Source organism: Onthophagus taurus, chromosome 1 (assembly GCF_036711975.1).
Source record: "Onthophagus taurus isolate NC chromosome 1, IU_Otau_3.0, whole genome shotgun sequence".
Lineage (NCBI taxonomy): Eukaryota > Metazoa > Arthropoda > Insecta > Coleoptera > Scarabaeidae > Onthophagus > Onthophagus taurus.
Genome location: NC_091966.1, coordinates 39705492 through 39724673, shown reverse-complemented (window position 1 = coordinate 39724673; position 19182 = coordinate 39705492). Strand labels below are relative to the sequence as shown.

At 34.9% G+C, this 19182-nt stretch overlaps 1 protein-coding gene across 6 annotated transcripts in view; it reads left to right on the top strand.

Moving 5' to 3' along the window:
- LOC111417694 (zinc finger protein jim) overlaps nucleotides 1–19182 on the top strand; it is a 67497-nt gene that overhangs the window by 33118 nt on the left and 15197 nt on the right. For 4 of the 6 annotated variants that reach the window (XR_011642363.1, XR_011642364.1, XM_071201314.1 and 1 more), the window contains exons 2-3: nucleotides 10135–11100; nucleotides 15318–16113. Coding sequence is in view for 4 of the 6 variants with exons in the window: in XM_071201314.1 (XP_071057415.1) it covers nucleotides 10135–11100; nucleotides 15318–16113 (1762 nt within the window). In the remaining 2 variants the exon portion in view is untranslated. Of the gene's footprint in view, nucleotides 1–9653; nucleotides 9918–10134; nucleotides 11101–15317; nucleotides 16114–19182 lie in introns of those variants that run through there. The other 2 variants (XM_023050051.2, XM_071201316.1) reach the window with 2 other exon arrangements.

Sequence of the window (19182 nt, the reverse complement as noted above, 5' to 3'; positions counted from 1 at the left end):
AGAATACTAGTGATATTTAGAGAGTAAAGAAAAATTGTATAATACTAGAGAACAAAATTACATAGTAGCAGCGTGAAGTAGCAAGTACTTCAAATTGTGAGAATACTTTATGGTAGCAAATTACTCCAGAAAAGATTTGTAGAGATTCGGGGAAAAATCCAAAATATTAAAGTATTCCAGAATAGCAAGTACGTCAAATTAGTAGAGTACTGCAAATTTGTAAAATACTCTATATTAGCAGATTGTTCCAGAAAAGATTAAGGGAAAACTCCAAAATAACAAAGTATGCCAGAATGGCAAGTACGTCAGATTAGCAAAGTATAGCAAATTAGCAAAATACTCTATATTAGCAGATTGTTCAAGAATACCAGTGATATTTAGAGAGTAAAGAAAAATTGCATAATAGTAGAGTACAAAATTACATAGTAGCAGCGTGAAGTAGCAAGTACTTCAAATTGTGAGAATACTTTATGGTAGCAAATTACTCCAGAAAAGATTTGTAGAGATTCGGGGAAAAATCCAAAATATTAAAGTATTCCAGAATAGCAAGTACGTCAAATTAGTAGAGTACTGCAAATTTGTAAAATACTCTATATTAGCAGATTGTTCCAGAAAAGATTAAGGGAAAACTCCAAAATAACAAAGTATGCCAGAATGGCAAGTACGTCAGATTAGCAAAGTATAGCAAATTAGCAAAATACTCTATATTAGCAGATTGTTCAAGAATACCAGTGATATTTAGAGAGTAAAGAAAAATTGCATAATAGTAGAGTACAAAATTACATAGTAGCAGCGTGAAGTAGCAAGTACTTCAAATTGTGAGAATACTTTATGGTAGCAAATTACTCCAGAAAAGATTTGTAGAGATTCGGGGAAAAATCCAAAATATTAAAGTATTCCAGAACAGCAAGTACGTCAAATCAGTAGAGTACTGCAAATTAGTAAAATACTCTATATTAGCAGATTGTTCCAGAAAAGATTAAGGGAAAACTCCCAAAATAACAAAGTATGCCAGAATGGCAAGTACGTCAGATTAGCAACGTACAGCAAATTAGCAAAATACTCTATATTAGCAGATTGTTCAAGAATACTAGTGATATTTAGAGAGTAAAGAAAAATTGTATAATACTAGAGTACAAAATTACATAGTAGCAGCGTGAAGTAGCAAGTACTTCAAATTGTGAGAATACTTTATGGTAGCAAATTACTCCAGAAAAGATTTGTGGAGATTCGGGGAAAAATCCAAAATATTAAAGTATTCCAGAATAGCAAGTACGTCAAAATAGCAGAGTACTACTAATTAGTAAAATACTCTATATTAGCAGATTATTCCAAAATAACAATAATCTTTAGAGAATAAGGAAGAACTGTATACTAGTGAAGTACAAAATTACAGAATTACATAGTAACAGAGTAAAGTACCACAAAGCAACAAATACTCCAAATTGTCAGACCAAATTTATAATAGCAAATTGCTCCAGAATAATAGAGTTCTTTTAGAGTGTGTGGCAGAATTCCAGAATAGTAAAGTATTCTAGTGTAACGAGTACTTCAAATTAGCAGAATATCCTTAATTCGCAAAGATCTCCTCGTAACCCAATACTATAGGTCAGCCGAATACACCAATTTGGCAGAATAGATTTAATTGGCAAAGTTCTCTAGGTAACTCAATATTCTAAATTAGCAGGGAGTTTCAGAACAGATTATTCTAAACTAGTAAGGCATTCCAGTAATACACGGACAAAAATAATCCTAAAATGACATTTAACTATCAACGTTAACATATTAACACTCCAATAGGTCGCATGGCATTTAAGAGATGACGTAGACAGTCTGCCTGGACTAACCTGTTAATACTTTTGCATCATAGAAAATATATATGTATATATTTTGCATGCATTGGAAATGACATTTAAAAATGTGGGCCACTCCAGGTAATTTTTATTTCTATTTGAGAATAAACGGGTTATTTGAACACGATACATACAGTGTGTTTATTAATTATCGTACCCGACGTCATCATTGCAACTATGCAACCAATATCACAATATTGGTATTGCAATACGGGATTTGCGATATTGGTTGCATACTTGCAATGATGACGTCGGGTACGATAATTAATTAACACACTGTATTTAGTTCGTTGTAAACTTCTAGAGATGAGCTACCATTCCAAAGCACAACTTCACTTGTTACTTTAATTACCTTAATGTCAAATGGCATTTTTATAGCATCACATGCATTCATTGCCAAAACGTATTGAGTTCTTACGTACTCAAGACGTTCATAGTTTACCTAATATCCACTTTGTTGTGAAATGTACCACCTCTGTTTTATTCTTAACTACCTCCAAATCAATGTTTAATTAGTATCAAATCAATCTTCTTCGACATTATTTAAAAATTCATCCGGTTATAGCAAATTCGATTGGTATTCAAAACTAGACCGTAACACAAGTAATTATCTCGAATATGAAGTTGTTACTTCATGCGAGGCAAGGTCACGCAAATCTCACTAACAAATAATTTTGAATCGTATCAATTATTATATGCTAAATTTAAGTATTAGTTAAAATGTGAACATCACAATACAAATTAAAAATTAACTTGAAATGACTAATATGTGGAAAATGAAATAAACGCTTCATTCAATTGTCATAAAGATAATTTACCTTTTTGAAAAAGAAAAACAAGCCGAATTTTATCGGTGAGGAACTGTTTGTTTATTTATTGAGCAAGCGGCACCGAACCGTTTTTATCAGTAGGAATTAACGCGAAGCGATTATACGCTATTTTTAATGGTTTCGATTCGGTTAAATGCAGCTTTTAGATATGGATAGGAGGTTTACGTAACTTATAATTTAGTTTATATCCGTTTCATTAGGAAAATGTGTATAATTCTATTTTTTTTTCTTCCAAGATCATTAAATAAGAACTTACCTCACAATAGATGTGTTTTTAATTATTATAAATTTACAAACAATTTGTATATTTGACTACAACCATCTATTAAGTATTGTTCTGAAAAATTATACAAAGAGAAATTATTTATTTTGTATTTTTTTTTACTATTTTCCGGCTAATTGTGTTATCGCACATTTAAAAGCTTCTCATACTCTTCAAACATGGTGTTTACCATATCTATATCAATCAATAAAATAAATTTTTCCACGGTGATATAATTCTTCATACGATTTGCGATTCTGTAAGTCGCCTTCTTAGGTGTTGTTTGATATAAAAATATAACGAAGTTTTTCAATATATGTCCATGTGAGATTCATGTGAGTCACATCCCTCATTAATAGTGCTTCCCAGGTATGATATATTCTGCTTACTAGTTGGAGTTAGCCGCATTTCACGTAAATTCCATAATTTTAATTGTTATTACTTTATAATCATACATTTGGCTTGGCTGGTGTTCAGTGTTTGATCATATTTTTTTGGACTAATGTTCTTTTTTATTGACAATAGGTTAATGATGTAAATTTAAGCGGAATCATCGCATCAAATTCATCAAACGGATTTAGCACTTCAATAGACGGTTGCGTTAAAAAAATTTTCACATTTGGTATCAATACTTTTCCATACCAGTCGGTAAAAATGTCACTATTGATCCAGATCCTTTTATAGGCTCTGTAAAGAAGTGGGAGGCTCTGAAGTTGGGTCACGTTTTTGAACACCTTGGTTTTTTACTTTTTCTAATGACTAATAAAGACAATGCATGGCCACCACTTACTTTATAACCTGGAGCAGCTTATTGTCAGCTGCAAGTTAAGGATTTTTCGAAGCAGAGCTTTCCAATTTATCCCGGTTTCGTTTTCTCCAGCAAATTGCATACCAAAATGCTAGCTTTAGCAGGACCACTTAATTGTTCATTAAAATAAACGGTTATTTCGCATCTTAAGACTCCATCTTTTAGCAACTTGTCTTTTACAGTCCTTCTTGTAGCCCTTCATATGGTTCCATCATCTGAATGTAGCTTGGCTGCAAAATTCAAAATGTCGTCTTTCCTACATTTTCGCCAGGTACGATTCAGTCTTCTCGATTCTACACACAACTTCCGCTTTACTTTAAATCATAAGACATATATGTTTCTTTTATTGTGTTTTTTGTAAACGTTATAAAACTGAACTGCATACAGAAGACACTATTTGTACTAACTAAAGCGAGGCGAATAACATTGACATATGAGGGGGTTCACCGAGTATTGATTATCGCTTGTGTGCGTTCAAATATTTGACATTTAATGTATTAGCACAACATAAGAGTGATATTTGATCCATACATCATTTATAGCATACTAGTCTGTTTTGTAACATAACATACTTGATATTTTTCATCCGCGTTAAAAATGTTATTTGAATTGTATAATTTAAGCAACTCCGTACTTTTTAGGTATCCATTTTTTCAACCTCCTCCCTCCGTTTCTAACCTTCCAACGAGAAATCCAATCTTGCGTTGCTATAAAATCTTCGTGTCCTAATTTCCGCGGCTATTCTTTAGCTCCTCATTTTAAATATGGCTGGCGCTTACTCCTCTTTGGATAACTTCGGAAAACCAGCGATTGAGCGCTTCGTCTTGAGCTCATTTACGAGATGATCCTAATTAATTTTCGTTATTTGTCCATTGTCTTTCCAGTTCATCCCCATGTTCGACTAATAGTCGTCGTACAACTCCTACAGTTTTTTTTTTGTAATCGTCGGAGAGTTGTATTGATTCTTAATTTGTTGGAGCACATCAGTTTTTTTCCTTTAATATTAAATATTTGCCTGACATTTTGATTTCAGGCGAAAACAAAAAACATTAAAAGAAAACATCCTGGATAAAGGCGCCGAATGTAGCTCTGCACTAGAACAATGCAGATAAGAAGCTAATAACCGAATAAGATTTCGGTCTTCTATGTTTTGTCCCGATTAAGCGGATTTCCATTAAATGTTGGACCAATTAAGCGGAATACCGCAAATCTGCCGCAAAGGGTCTATGCACCTTGACGTGTCTAATACGATCAGCGTTGCCAACCCTACCGATTACTGGTAGATTTTTATGAGCGTTTTGTCTTATGCTACAATTCTAACCTGTTACAATACACTTCTTTAAATTGCGATTATACAGAGTGATTCTCAATTTATACGCATAATCTTGGGGATTTCTTCCTCATGACAAATAATGACTAATAGGCGAACAAAGTTGTCGCAAAAGTTTTTTAGTTACATAGAGTTTACTTTCACAACAAAAATACATAGAACCTTTTAAAATAATATCTCACCAAGTGTTTGAAGTTAAATCTACGGTCTCCCTGTAGACATTCTTAATATCGTCTCGTGTGAAAATCGTCTAATTCGTAACTAAAATGTTATTGGTAATGTTTGGATTCAACTGATGTAGCAAGGAATGATTCACTCGTAGTACAGGTTTAACTGCTCCTCCTTGTTGCCCAAGCCTCAGTCGAATATTGCCATTTTCCCTACCATACGTAAAAAGGATATCTATCTGGAAAGCTTTCTGCGTAGAGACATAATTTCTATGTATTCTTGACACGAAGTTTATGCGTATAGGTTGAGAATTACCTGTATTGTGTTTTTTAGTAATGAATTCTTAACATAACAATGTTGTATACCTTCTCAAGTTCAAACTGGCACTAATAAACCTGTTACAGTTAGTTACATTGATTTTTGGAATATTGTTACTAATTATATTTTCGAATTCTGTACTCTGAGACAAATTTTCTCGGCCATTTCCCTCTAAAATATTTGTAATTGCATTTGTCAAGTCCGCCTTTATATGTACTTTCAAAGTTAACCAAGCCTGTTCAATTGGGGTTAGCATTGGACTGTAAGGACTTAGCCTTACAACTTTATGATGAAGAAATTCTTGTTCTTCAAACACTTGTTCAACATCACAATTGCCACTGAACATTAGCTATCTTGAGCTCTCCTTAAGCATTGCCCAAAGACTGTAGAATCTAACAGGACTGCTACATCTATTGTTGTGACTACGTGCCCGCACCTACGTCACACCATTTGCTACGCCCAGTCAGCTGTTATTATGTTATATGCGTTTGCTGTGTATTTTTAGAGGTTATATCGTAGACGTATTCATATTATTTTTTAGACGTATTAATGTCATATCATATAACTTCTAACAACACAGAAAACGTATAGAACTCAATGACAGTTAACTGGGCGTGGCAAATAGTGTGACGTAGAGTGCGGGCAACCAACCCGTAATGGGCTACAAAATAACAATGAATGTAGTAGTCGTGTCCACTGTCCTTGAGCCTAGCAAACTCATTCATGATATGAGTCCCAAGTTACTGATACATCTGAGAAGATGTATATTTGCTCCCCTGCTACCAGTAGCAATGAAATTACCACGACTTCCTATTTTTGAACGACCTCGGATTTTCTTCAACTTTAAGTTTAAAGAAACGGTGATGTTCATCTGTAAATTTTATTTTACGTTTCCTTTTACATGGTGTTTCTTCTTCTTCTTGATTTTTTACCCATCTGAACTGTTCTTTATGTAATACTAAGAATTTCAGCTAAATTCGTATTGTAAACGGCACAAACTTGGCGTTTTACGTTTGCTGCTCCTTTTTCTCAATAATATACGGCATTTTGTAGACAGTTTGTTAACAGCACGGCGTGTTAACTCAATACGTATAAAAAAAGACAGATATTTAATGGGTACCACGGACGGCTAGATGGCACTGTATGCACAAATTGCTTAAAGTCCCTAGATTTACAAAGTACCGCGGTTTGCCGCCATTTTGGCCATTTTGAAAGTCAAGCGGGAACTTTAAAACTATGTCGATCTATTGATGACATTACGCCAAAATTCCTTTCATTTTTTCTCGTGGTACTCTGAAGAGTCGAAAGTGAATGCGTTTTGTTGCAGACAAAAAAAATGATACCTTTACTGTTATCATTTTCATGTTGACTGGTGGAAGTTTGAAATCAATAATTAATAACCATTAACTGAATAAAAATACTTTTAAATTTCGCGGTTTATTAAAAGTAGTAGGTACCACAGACCACTAGAGGCGTTGAAATCAATTTGACCGAAAAAATAGTGGGGAGTAATGCTTCTATATATATATATTTATATTTATTTTTCTATGGTTAACAGTGACAATTTGGAAATGATTAATGTTATTTTGATTATGACAGTTGCCAAATTGGATTTAAATGCCATTTTGAGTTTGATTAGTGCCAATTTGAACTTGAAATGGTATAGTTGTAATTGTTATTCAGCGCTAGATTGTTGTACATTTTTATTAAACCAAAAGTAGAGCTAACCCTAGACCTAGAATTACAAACATTCGGGTTTAGCCGTCTTAAGAGACGTACGGTTAAACGCGAATATTTCTAGTTCTAGGTCTAGTGTTAGTCTTAGCGATAGCTTTAGTTTTAGTTGATATTTAGTGTTAGATTGTTGTATACTTTTATTGAACTAAAACTAGAACTAACACTTGACCTAGAACCAGAAAGTTTCGGGTTTCTGGTTCCAAGTCTAGTGTTAGTTCTAGCTTTAATTGTTATTCAACGCTAGATTGTTGTATAGTTTTATTGAACTAACACTAAACGTAGAACTAGAAACATTTGGGTTTTAGCCGTCTTAAGAGAGGCACGGCTAAACTCGATCAAGATTTTTCTTTTATATTATGAACCTTGTTAAGTCTCAAACTACCATCATCCTATCTACATATTCCTGAATCACGAATCCATTCTTGGTTAAGATGTTCAAGAAGTCTCCAACTACTAGACACCTTAGAAGAGGTGATATTAGTACAAGGTCTGTAGAACATAAGGTTACCTAATTCCCTATGCCTCTGTAGTATCGATTATTACCCCGCAGATTGACGTCACTGGTTCGATACAATCAGAGTAAAAGATAGCCTATACGTGCCTATACTATGGTACAGTCTATATAAAATATTTAAACCTCGCATCGTGTTGTGTTGTTCATAGAACCAGCTACGTCACTTACCCACCTTGCCTCTCAGAGGAGGAGAATCGGTATTAGGTAACCTTATGTTCTATAGACCTTGATATTAGTCAAGGAGCCTTAATAGTCAAGGACTCGCCTCCCATACTGGCTGTGATAAGCCGACTTGTTTGACAACAATCGAACGTTGAATAATAAAACTAGAAGGCGTAGAGTTCTAGGTATAGTGTTAGTTGTACAGTGTGTTAATTATCGTAGTTTTATAATACGTGATTTGCGTAATGCAATACCAATACTGTGATTTTGGTTGCATACTTGCAATGATGACGTCGGGTACGATAATTAATTAACACACTGTATATAGTAACAGTGCTAGTGTAAAACTAGAACTAACACTAGATCTAGGACTAGAAATATTTTCTAGTTCTCGATCTAGTGTTAGTTCTAGTTTTAATTGTTATCCAGCGCTAGATTATTGTATAGTTTTAATGGACTCACCCTAGACCTAGAACTAGAAACATTCGAGTTTCAGAAGTCTTAAGAAACGCACGACTAAACTCGATCAAGATTTTTCTTTTATATTATGAACCTTATTAAGTCTCAAACTAACAGCAATACAAAACACAAACAGTATAAATTAAACATTTGCTAATTCAAAGTATGAAATAGTAGTTGCCTACCCATACGTGACGTCACGAACGGGCCGTCGAGCTGTGCAACTATTTCTGGGATGTAGTATTCCGAGATCTCTATTTCTAGTGTGTATTTGGCCGGCATAGGTTGGCAACGCTGAATACGATCATATTCGAAGCATTATTTAGGTTGTAAATCAACATAAATATCGAAGTGTATTATAAAAATAAGAAACTTTGTTTACAAATAATTATTATCTCTGTCAGCTGTGAATAAAAAAAATTGAAATGCATCAGCTGAATAAATCGAGTCGATAAACGTCGTTATCTTCGGGTCAATTTTTTCACGATCAACTTTGTAATTTTAGATCGCGGTTGCGGTGAGAGATATCCGACATCGCGCGCATCGAGTAGCAATTTTTCGCGACGCCTTCCGTTGGTGGCAGCAGCAAAAAAAACAACCGCTGTTTTCGCATCTAAACACGAGCTCGACTATCGCGATCCTCAATGAAAACAAACGAAGATCGACATCCCTACTACTACTACTACAACTAACCTATTATGGAGCGCTCCCGCAAACTATTAACTAACTTCGCGACAATACGATTCACCTCGGGAGGCCTCCGCCGTCTGTGATAATTGCCATTACGACTAACGTCGCGCCGCTTTACCCGACGTTCGTTTGTTCTTCTTCTTCGTCTTTCTTCGGTAGTTTGTGTTGTTGCCGTAATTGTTATTAGGTTACAATAGCGACGGCGTTTTATGTCTTTATCTCTACAATCAATTAATTAGTTTTCTTTGCCGCTAAGTGATTAAGAGGTTAAGTTATTGTCCACTTTTCGATAACCTCTATAATTTTTTTAATTTCTTATTCTTATTTTTTTTTTCAATCTTAATTATTCACGAAGCGATTTAGAGATTCGTTTTGCATTAAAATCGTTACTGAGGGCGCCACCTCACGGATGCGGGTTTCAATCGATTTACCGCTGACCCGGTTGTGGTTAAGTTAGATTCCTACTTGCTTATTCAACAGATTTTTTATTTGAATTTTTTTTTTGTGCCACTTAACATTTCCTTGTTCGTTAAACAAGACTTAATCCACTTAATAAAGTAATCGTTACTTTGCTAATTAGAGCTTTAATACGTTAGTGTTAACCCGCGTGTTGGTAAAATAGAAATTTATCGGCTTATTGATGCGTTTGTTACACACATAACCTATAAAGTTTAAGTAAACAAACACGTTTGGGGGTGTATTAAAATTATTAAGATAAAGCTGTTTTAATTACCTTTTATACGTTTAAATAATCGGCGCGATTAAAAAGGATTAATTATTTTAAACGTAGGTATTCGAACGTTAATAATCCTTTAAATAAAAAACATCACAAGAATTTTTATCAGGTTGTAAAGAAATCTTGGTGTATAACGAATTAATTTATAAATGACAACTTGTTAAGATATACTATTTAATTAGATAAAAGCGGTAAAAAGCTCGGTGCTTAATGGGGTAGTAAAGATTTGTGTTTTATTTTATAAGAAAATATTTTTGTTTGTTGCAGATACTTCAGCACCTTATGTACTATACAAAGATGGTATAGAACGCAGTCAGGCACAATGGGGAGGAGCTCAAGATCCGTATACAACCGTTCAAGCGCAACAACAGCAACAACAACAAACACAACAGCAACAAACAACTCCCGGTGGCGCTAACAGCCCGAACCAATCTTGCGGTCCAACTGTACCACCATTGGGTGTTGAAGCGGATTCCGTACCAGCTCGAGATCAGAGTTTACCATCGCCCGCCCCGTCTCCTTACCCGGCCACACAGGCCGAGCCCAGAGACGATGATCTACCGACAAGCGATCAACCGACGATGGATATGGAACCGCGGCCAGCCTCCCAGTGCTTCCCTACAGACATTCAGCAGCAACAACCGTATCAACAATATCGGGCACCGCCTCCGGCAGCGCCGCCACCCGTGCCACCCCACATGTTAGGAGCGGGCAGCTTTTCCGCATTGCACTACTTGAAACAGCCCGGTGTGGCGATGTTGACATCGCTAGGAAGTGAAGCCGCGAATCAACTTGATCAGTACACGAACAACATGCAAGATTTGAGGGCCGCCGCCCTTCCAGATGTGATACAACAACAGCAGAATGGATTGAAACAGGGCAAAGGCCTCGGCGGCGAATTAAGGCTATTCAAGTGTTTGACTTGCGGGAAAGACTTTAAGCAGAAATCGACGTTGCTCCAACACGAACGGATACACACCGATAGTAGACCGTACGGTTGTCCAGAGTGCGGGAAACGTTTCAGGCAACAGAGCCATCTAACGCAACACCTGAGGATACACGCGAACGAAAAACCCTACGCGTGCGTTTACTGCGAGCGGACGTTTCGACAACGGGCCATCCTCAATCAGCACCTGCGCATCCATTCGGGTGAGAAGCCGTATGAGTGCCCCGAGTGCGGGAAGCACTTCCGTCAGAAGGCGATCCTCAACCAGCACGTCCGCACACATCAAGGCGAGCGCCCAACATTGAACCCATCAAACCATCCCGGCGCCACTCGCCCCAATCAATCCGAAACCCCCGCGATCCACATCAAGCACGAGGGGGATGTAAGCGTTGGGGAGAGCAGCGCCGGGAGCGGCCGATTTCCCATCTTTTTCGAGAAACAATACTGCCAACTGTAGCAGCAATGGGGCGGTGCTTTTATTGCACCGCCCCTTAACCCGCTACAACTACCGGAATCTCTAAGACCCATTTTGTTTGTACAAACCCTGTATGATAGAAGTTTAATAAATAATGATTATTAAATAAAAAATAACTAATCTAATATATTGGTGTGTTCGTAAATGGTTATATTATTCACAAACCCCTTTAACGCACATATTATGCATACAACTTTATCTATTCAAAATAAGAACCTTATATTCCTAACAACCTCATCCACTACCATTATTGACGAGACTTAATGATCCTAGAAATCTTGGAGACATAACAGATTTTACGACTTATCATTTCACAACTTTTATAGTATTAATTAAATTAGTCTGGAACCAACGGCAATCCACGTTTATAATAATGTAGGATAGCCTACTTTGCTAACAATTTTAGTGCGCAGTTATAAAAAATAATGGGATCGATATGCTTTTGGTAAAATCTAGATAGTGCGTTAAAGGGTTATTTAAAGGGATTTCCCTAACACTGCTTATTTAATCAAATAAGTACACGAACACGTACGAAAAAAATATAAATAAAATAATATATCGGTAAAAAAACAAGACGTTATATTTGTGATCTATTTTAATGCAAAACATTTTTCTGCTTGGTTTTGCTTTTTTTCTAGCAACACACGTTAACTGCCAAATATAAAATATCTTTCAGGATGAAGCATTTTCGAAGTTATTGGTTACTTAATAGAATTTAATCTTTCAACTCCTTTAACGTTGGGAATTCGCATAATTCTTTGTCTTCGTAGTTCTGGCAAAGAAAATGTTTTTGATTACGTCCGTATAGCGATGAGAAGTAATGGTAATAATAGTATCATTTTCTCCAAACAAGTCAGGATCTATTGCTCCATATTTAGCAATAACATGTCAAACAAGACGTCGCAATATCATATTTGTGATGTATTTCAAAGCAAAACATTTGTCTGCTTGGTTTTGCTTTTTTCTAGCAACACACGTTAACTGCCAAGTATAAAATATGTTTCAGGATGAAACATTCTCGAGGTTATTGGTTACTTAATAGAATTTAATCCTTCAACTCCTCTAACGTTGGGGATTCGCATAATTCTTTCAATTCTTCATAAGTCTTCGTAGTTCTAGCAAGGAAATGTTTGTAATTAGGTTAGTATAGCAATGAGAAGTAATGGTAATATTAGTATCATTTTCTCCAAATAAGTCAGGATCTATTGCTTCATATTTAGCAATAGCATGTCAAACAACTACGCAAAGGTGTTGTGATTGTTGGTTATCAATGGGCTAATTGTGTAAGTTGTTGAGAATCACGAAATTTTTGGTTTCTTCTAAATAATGGTCATCATGATCTTCAAAAATGAATGAATTCCATGAGAACTTGTTGAATAAATCAATTTCTTCTCTTTTGTTGTGTCGCACTTGTGTTGTATGTGACAAAGTTTGGTGATATGCACTCTATTTGTGTTTTTTGACATACTTAGAAAGTACATATACTTAGTATGTAGCATCATACTTAGGATAATGTCAAGAATTTCATCGGATATCATATTTTTTTAACCGTTTGAGTCCCTAGCAGTGTTATACCGTTCTTCAGATTATGGAACGACAAATTTCAGTACATTTTACGCGATGTGGAGATTTGACGGTGCTATTACTGGCTTGGCGTCATCGCTATAGTTTTTATCTTTTCGTACTCATTTATAGAAAGTGTGGTAGGGGTTTTTCGACAGTGGTTTTTTGGTACACAAAAGGTTAATGGAAATTTTATTCCGAGACTTCTTTATTATTTTAGAAGATCCAACATCGCAATAAGCTTCAAATTTGTTTCTAGGCATAGTCGAAATGGCTTTTTGGAAATTTGTTGAAGATCTTTCTAAACGTCTTCCCCGATGTTGGCTAATACTAATATTGGCCTTCCTCATTATTATTTACGACACCCTCCAACATAATCCCTGCCACTTCCCAATATTGTACTCACCTCTTTCAATACTTTCGTCACCATCATTTATATCTCTAATTATACTGTACTGCAAGATTTTTGTACAGTTGATGAGTTCAGTGTTTTTAGTGGTTGCTGATTTCAAATATGCCTTCCAGTTTTCTGTGTCACGTCTTTTTTTTAAATTTAGGTGTCTCACTGCTGCTGGACATAGAATTTTATAATGCAACTGTAGATGCAATGATTTTGATATTTGGCACCTTGATATAAGGTGAAGAGATCTACCTTTTAATAGTGTCATACTTGTACCACTTTCGGTTATACCGGAAATTCCATAACATCACTATTTTTGAGAAAATTTTAAAATACTACACAAAAAAAAGTTAAAGTTTGCAGCACAGTGTTGTTGTCCCCGACATCTCTTAATATCGCTTCTGTTATCTCCTAATATTGTCATTGCATTCTTCAATATTTTCCTCATGATCTATTAACGTTCTCCTTGATATAACTAGACATAATTATTAACGTTTTTGAACACTGTTTTAGCTTTTATTAACATCTATAAATATCTATCTTCATTATGTTTTTTAACATTGTCCCTTATATTTTCTAATAACAACCTTGGCATAGTGCATGCCTTAGACCTTCTTTAATGTTATGTATGATATTCCTCAACACAATATCTAAAAGTTCTCTCTACAGTGTCCTGACGTCCTCATCATCGTTATCCATCTTCTATCAACATCGTTAATATCTAATTATACCGTCTGTGGTCTTCTACAACATAGTTTGTAGTGTTTTTCAACACTGTCTAAACAACCGCCTTGATATCTCTGTCCCAGATATCTTCCAATAATCCTATTCTTCCTCAACATTATTTAGAATATTTAGATCATTTTTCAACACAATCCTAATAACTTCTAAACACTATGCTAATATTTTTCAACACATTCTTCGTCATCCATCACTATTGTTCTTAATATCTATAGCTATCGTTTCCAACATTTCTCAATATTTCCCCATTATCAATTAATAACCTCTTTGATATCAATAAACATTGTCTTCGATATCAATAAATATCCTAAAAAATTGTCTATGGCGTTCAAAACGTTTTTGGCATATCTTAATAATAATCACAACACCTTCTCATCATCTATTAATATTGTTCTTGATATCAATAAAGATTGTCTCTGACATCCTTTAACATCATGTGTGTTATCTTCAATAACGACTATGTTATCAAAATTGTCCGATATATCAAAATATTATCTTGCTCTCTTCAATATCTTCTTTATCATTTATCAACATCTAATTTAATAACTCTAAGCAACATCCCTGATCTCTCAGCTTCTTTTTAACATCTATATAAACATCTTTTCCATTATCTATCAATATGGTTCTCATTTATATCCCTCAATACATTCGTAATATGGTGGTAATATCATTGAACATTGTCCCGTATCTTCATTAACATTGTTTCAGTATCCTGAACATATCTCAACACCAACTTGATCTTCTTTAAGATCTCTATCTTTGTCAACATGTATAATCAACATACTTTATGGCATTCCTCAATATAATACCTAACATCTCTCAACATTGTCTTAGGTTTCCTCAACATTTTCTCCACAATCTATTAATCCTCCTTGATATCTTTAATTATTATTCCTAATTTTTTCAAATATTGTCTTATGCATCAAAACTGTTCCTGGTAAATTTTGAAGTAATCCATACACTCTCTGAGGACTGCCAACATCAACTATTTCCCATCATATATGACGTCCCTAGCTTCCCCTAGCATCAAAATTGTCTTCAACTTTATCTCATCCTTGATATCTATAAACTTCATCCCTAATATCATTTATTCAACGTTTGTAGGTGTCCAGGTATTTATATGGCTAGGTTTTGTGTAAATGCCTATTATTTGATTTACATTTTTATTTGTGTGAAAGTATACCCTAAGTTGATGTACAAACATAAATTTAAAAATTTATTAAACTTCTATCAAAATAAAATCTTCCCACTCAAAATAAAAAAAAAATTAGACTAATTCCATTAAAATTTCAATATATAAATACAATATTATTTCTAATTTACAGATGTGAGTCCTCACTTAGTGTTCAAAAATGGTATAAATCCAACATTATGGCCTCAAGATGTTCCGTTTCCTGCCGATGAAGGTAAAGAAGAAGTAACGAGTACGTATGGTGATGGGGACGCGTCGCAAGCAGACCGGGGAAGCTGTTTTTCACCAAACAGCGTCACCGGGAACCTTCAGTATCCGGCCTATTTTAAAGACAACAAAGGAATGAACCATTCTGTGTTCGGTTCGGGTGCCAATTTCGGCGCGTTGCAATACCTCAGTAATAAAGGTGGCACCGGCAAATTGCCGGATGTCATCCAACACGGAAGATCCGCCGGAATGCCCCTTTACGTACGGTGTCCGATCTGTCAAAAAGAGTTCAAACAGAAATCGACATTACTTCAACACGGCTGCATCCACATCGAGTCCAGACCGTATCCGTGTCCGGAATGCGGAAAACGGTTTAGACAACAAAGTCATTTAACGCAACATTTGAGGATCCACACGAACGAAAAGCCGTACGGTTGCATTTATTGCGGGAGGAATTTTCGGCAACGGACCATTTTAAATCAACACCTGAGGATTCATACCGGCGAAAAACCTTATAAATGTACACAGTGCGGGAAAGATTTTAGACAGAAGGCCATTTTAGATCAACACACGAGAACGCATCAAGGAGATCGACCGTTTTGTTGTCCAATGCCCAATTGCCGGAGACGGTTTGCCACCGAGCCCGAAGTTAAGAAACATATAGATAATCATATGAACCCACATGCAGCTAAAAATCGAAGAGATTCTGCTAATTCAGATGGGTAAGTTTAATCTATTTATATTTTTAAATCTATTAAAATATGCGTAACTGTCATATTAAGTTAAAACTTAAATTTAAATCATACAGTAAAACATCGATATAACGGACAAAATATTTTGAAGTTATAGATAAGTTCATAGATAAACTGGGGGTATTCTCCGAACAATTAAAACTACAACTAACACTACTACAACAGTAAACCTAGAAACATTTAGGTTTAGCCCTACTTTTTTCTTTATTCTGGATTAGTCGACGGTGGTTTTTCAAAATTGGTAGCCAAACGGTTACGCACAACTTTAAAGACGGCTAAACCCGAATGATTCTAGTTCTTGGTCTAGCGCTCTATAACAATTAAAACTAGAACTAACACTAGACCGAGAACTAGAAACATTTGGATTTAGCCGCACGTCTCTCAAGACGGCTAAACCCGAATGATTCTAGTTCTAGGTCTAGTGGTAGTTCTAGTTTTACACTAACACTATCACTAGGCTAGTGTAGGCTAAACCCGAAATTTTCTAGTTCTACGTCGAGTGTTAGTTCTAGTTTTAATTGGGCCGCGTTATGCATCACTTGACTAAGCGACAAATGAACAATGTTGAGAAAAACGAGATTTTTTCGTTTTCATCTCTCTAAAAACATAAGACTTCTCAAAATAGACAAGCTCAAACTATTGAAAATTGTTTGATGACTGTCTATTTTTATCACAGAAGCCGCTTGGTACGTTTTACTATTATACAGGGTGTTTCTGTCGTGGCATAAATTTAACTACAAATACTAGAGTCAATATGATGATTCGTGTAAAAATTTTTGAAGAAAATAATCTAGAGTTTGATTTTGTACTTTTAAACTGGTTTTTATTTTATATAGAAATTAAGTCTAACTAATTTCGGCCCTTGACCATCTTCAGAAACTCTACAAATAGATTAACAACTCTCATTTTATCCATTTTACAAACAAGTTTTCTCTGTTGAAACTTTTTTGTTTTTTGAGATAAGTGCGTCTTGTTTGGACTCATTTTAAAGGTTTTTTTTTAATAAAGAATGCATCATGAAAGAGCACCATGAAGTTGTCCATTTGTCTATTATATGATAACTAACTTCAGGTTTAAAATGTCAACCTCAATTTTGACACATTTATAATGGTCGTGAAAAATCTTTTAAAATGAGTCCAAACATGATACGTTTAATTCCAATATTACTCGAGCTATAAGCAACTTCCGGTTTGAAATGTCAACGTCATTTCGACATATTCTTAATTTTTATAAAATGTGTTAAAATTTGTCACAAAAGCGGAAATATAATAAAAAAATCAAAAATTAAGGTTGGTATTAATATTTAAAAATTAAATTGCTGTCTTCATTGTTGCTAACTTCGGGTTTAATGTTTTTTAATCTAACTTTTTTGTTTTTTGAGATAAGTGCGTCATCTTTGGACTCATTTTAAAGGTTTTTTAATGAAGATGAAAAATATGTCAAAATTGACGTTGACGTTTCAAACCGGAAGTGATTGTATTTCCATTAATATTAAAGGTAAATATGTCGAGTTTGGACTCATTTTAAAGGATTTTTTATGAAGTTGACAAATATGTCAAAATTAATAGTTGAAAGACCGAACGTTTTGGTTTTTTGAGATAAATGCGTCATGTTTGGACTCACTTTAAAGGTTATTTTATGAAGATTACGAATATAATAATAAAATTAAAGTTGACATTGGCAACTGAAAGTTTTTTTCACGACTAAACCCGAATGTTTCTCGTTCTAATTTTAGTTCAATAAAAATGTGCAACATATTGATATCTTATACTAACTAGCACTACCTACCGCTGTCGTTTGTAAAATGGATAAGATAAGAGATGTTAATCTATTTGTGATCAAATTTGAATGTGTTTCCTAACTTCAACCTTATACAACGAGACTCCCGACGATGGTCTAGGCCTAAACCGATAGAGTTAATAAATTTATAAAATATATTGGAGTATAAAATATTATTTATTTTTAAAAAACACATATTTGTAGAGTTTTTGAAGATGGCCAAGGGCGGAAACTAGTTAGACTTAAATTCTATATAAAATAAAAGACATAAACTTTTAATTTTATACTAACATCTAGAAAACGACACTGGTCCGAAATTGTAGGTTCATCTATTTTTTCTATTGTAGAATTTCTTTCTGTATCTAAGTGTCTAAGTGTCGTATCTAAGTCGGTTCTTATACCATTACTTTAGATTAAAAAACTTACTTATTACACCATTACCTACCAGACAGCATGCAAATTTCTAAAAATGATAAAATGTCGCTTAGTCAAGTGATGTATAACGTGATCCAATTGTTATGCAGCGCTAGATCTAGAACTAGAATCATTCGGCTTTAGCTGTCTTAAAAGACATACGGCTAAACCCAAATGTTTCTAGTTCTAGGTCTAATATTAGTTCTAGTGACAGTGCAAGGGTAAAACTAGAACTAACACTATACCTAGAACTAGAATCATTCGGGTTTAGACGTCTTTAGAGACGTGCGGCTAAATCCAAATACAGGGTGATTCTCAAATCTAGAATTCATATAAGATTTTAAAATGACATCAAAGTAAGTGTTCCAAGTGGTTTCCAATATTTTCTATACACAATTAGGCTCGCTGAATCCACGATGTCCGACTAGCGCGGCCTAAACCACGGTGTTGGCGGATTGTCTCGGCAGCAGCTTGTACCTGATTTAGCAATCCTTGCTTAGTATTAACTTCCTCAGTATTCACTTCCTCAGCTGCAATGTTAAATGCCTATGTTAATCACTGTATGCCATCTTCAGTATCAGCCAAGAGGACGACATCATCTGCATAGCACTCAATCTTGATTTTATAATCATTCATAGTCTAACCATAGTTTACATTACATACTTTGTAATGTTTGCCCTGTTCTAATTCTTTTATCCTAACTTTGTTGAACGTTTTGGTTAGATTAACGTAACAGAGGAAGGCTATCTGATTCTTTGATACATTTTCCTCAACATTGTGTGATTGTCACTCTTCATCTCGTTACTAAATTTCGCCATGCATCATTTGTGTAGGCAACTCTTGCAA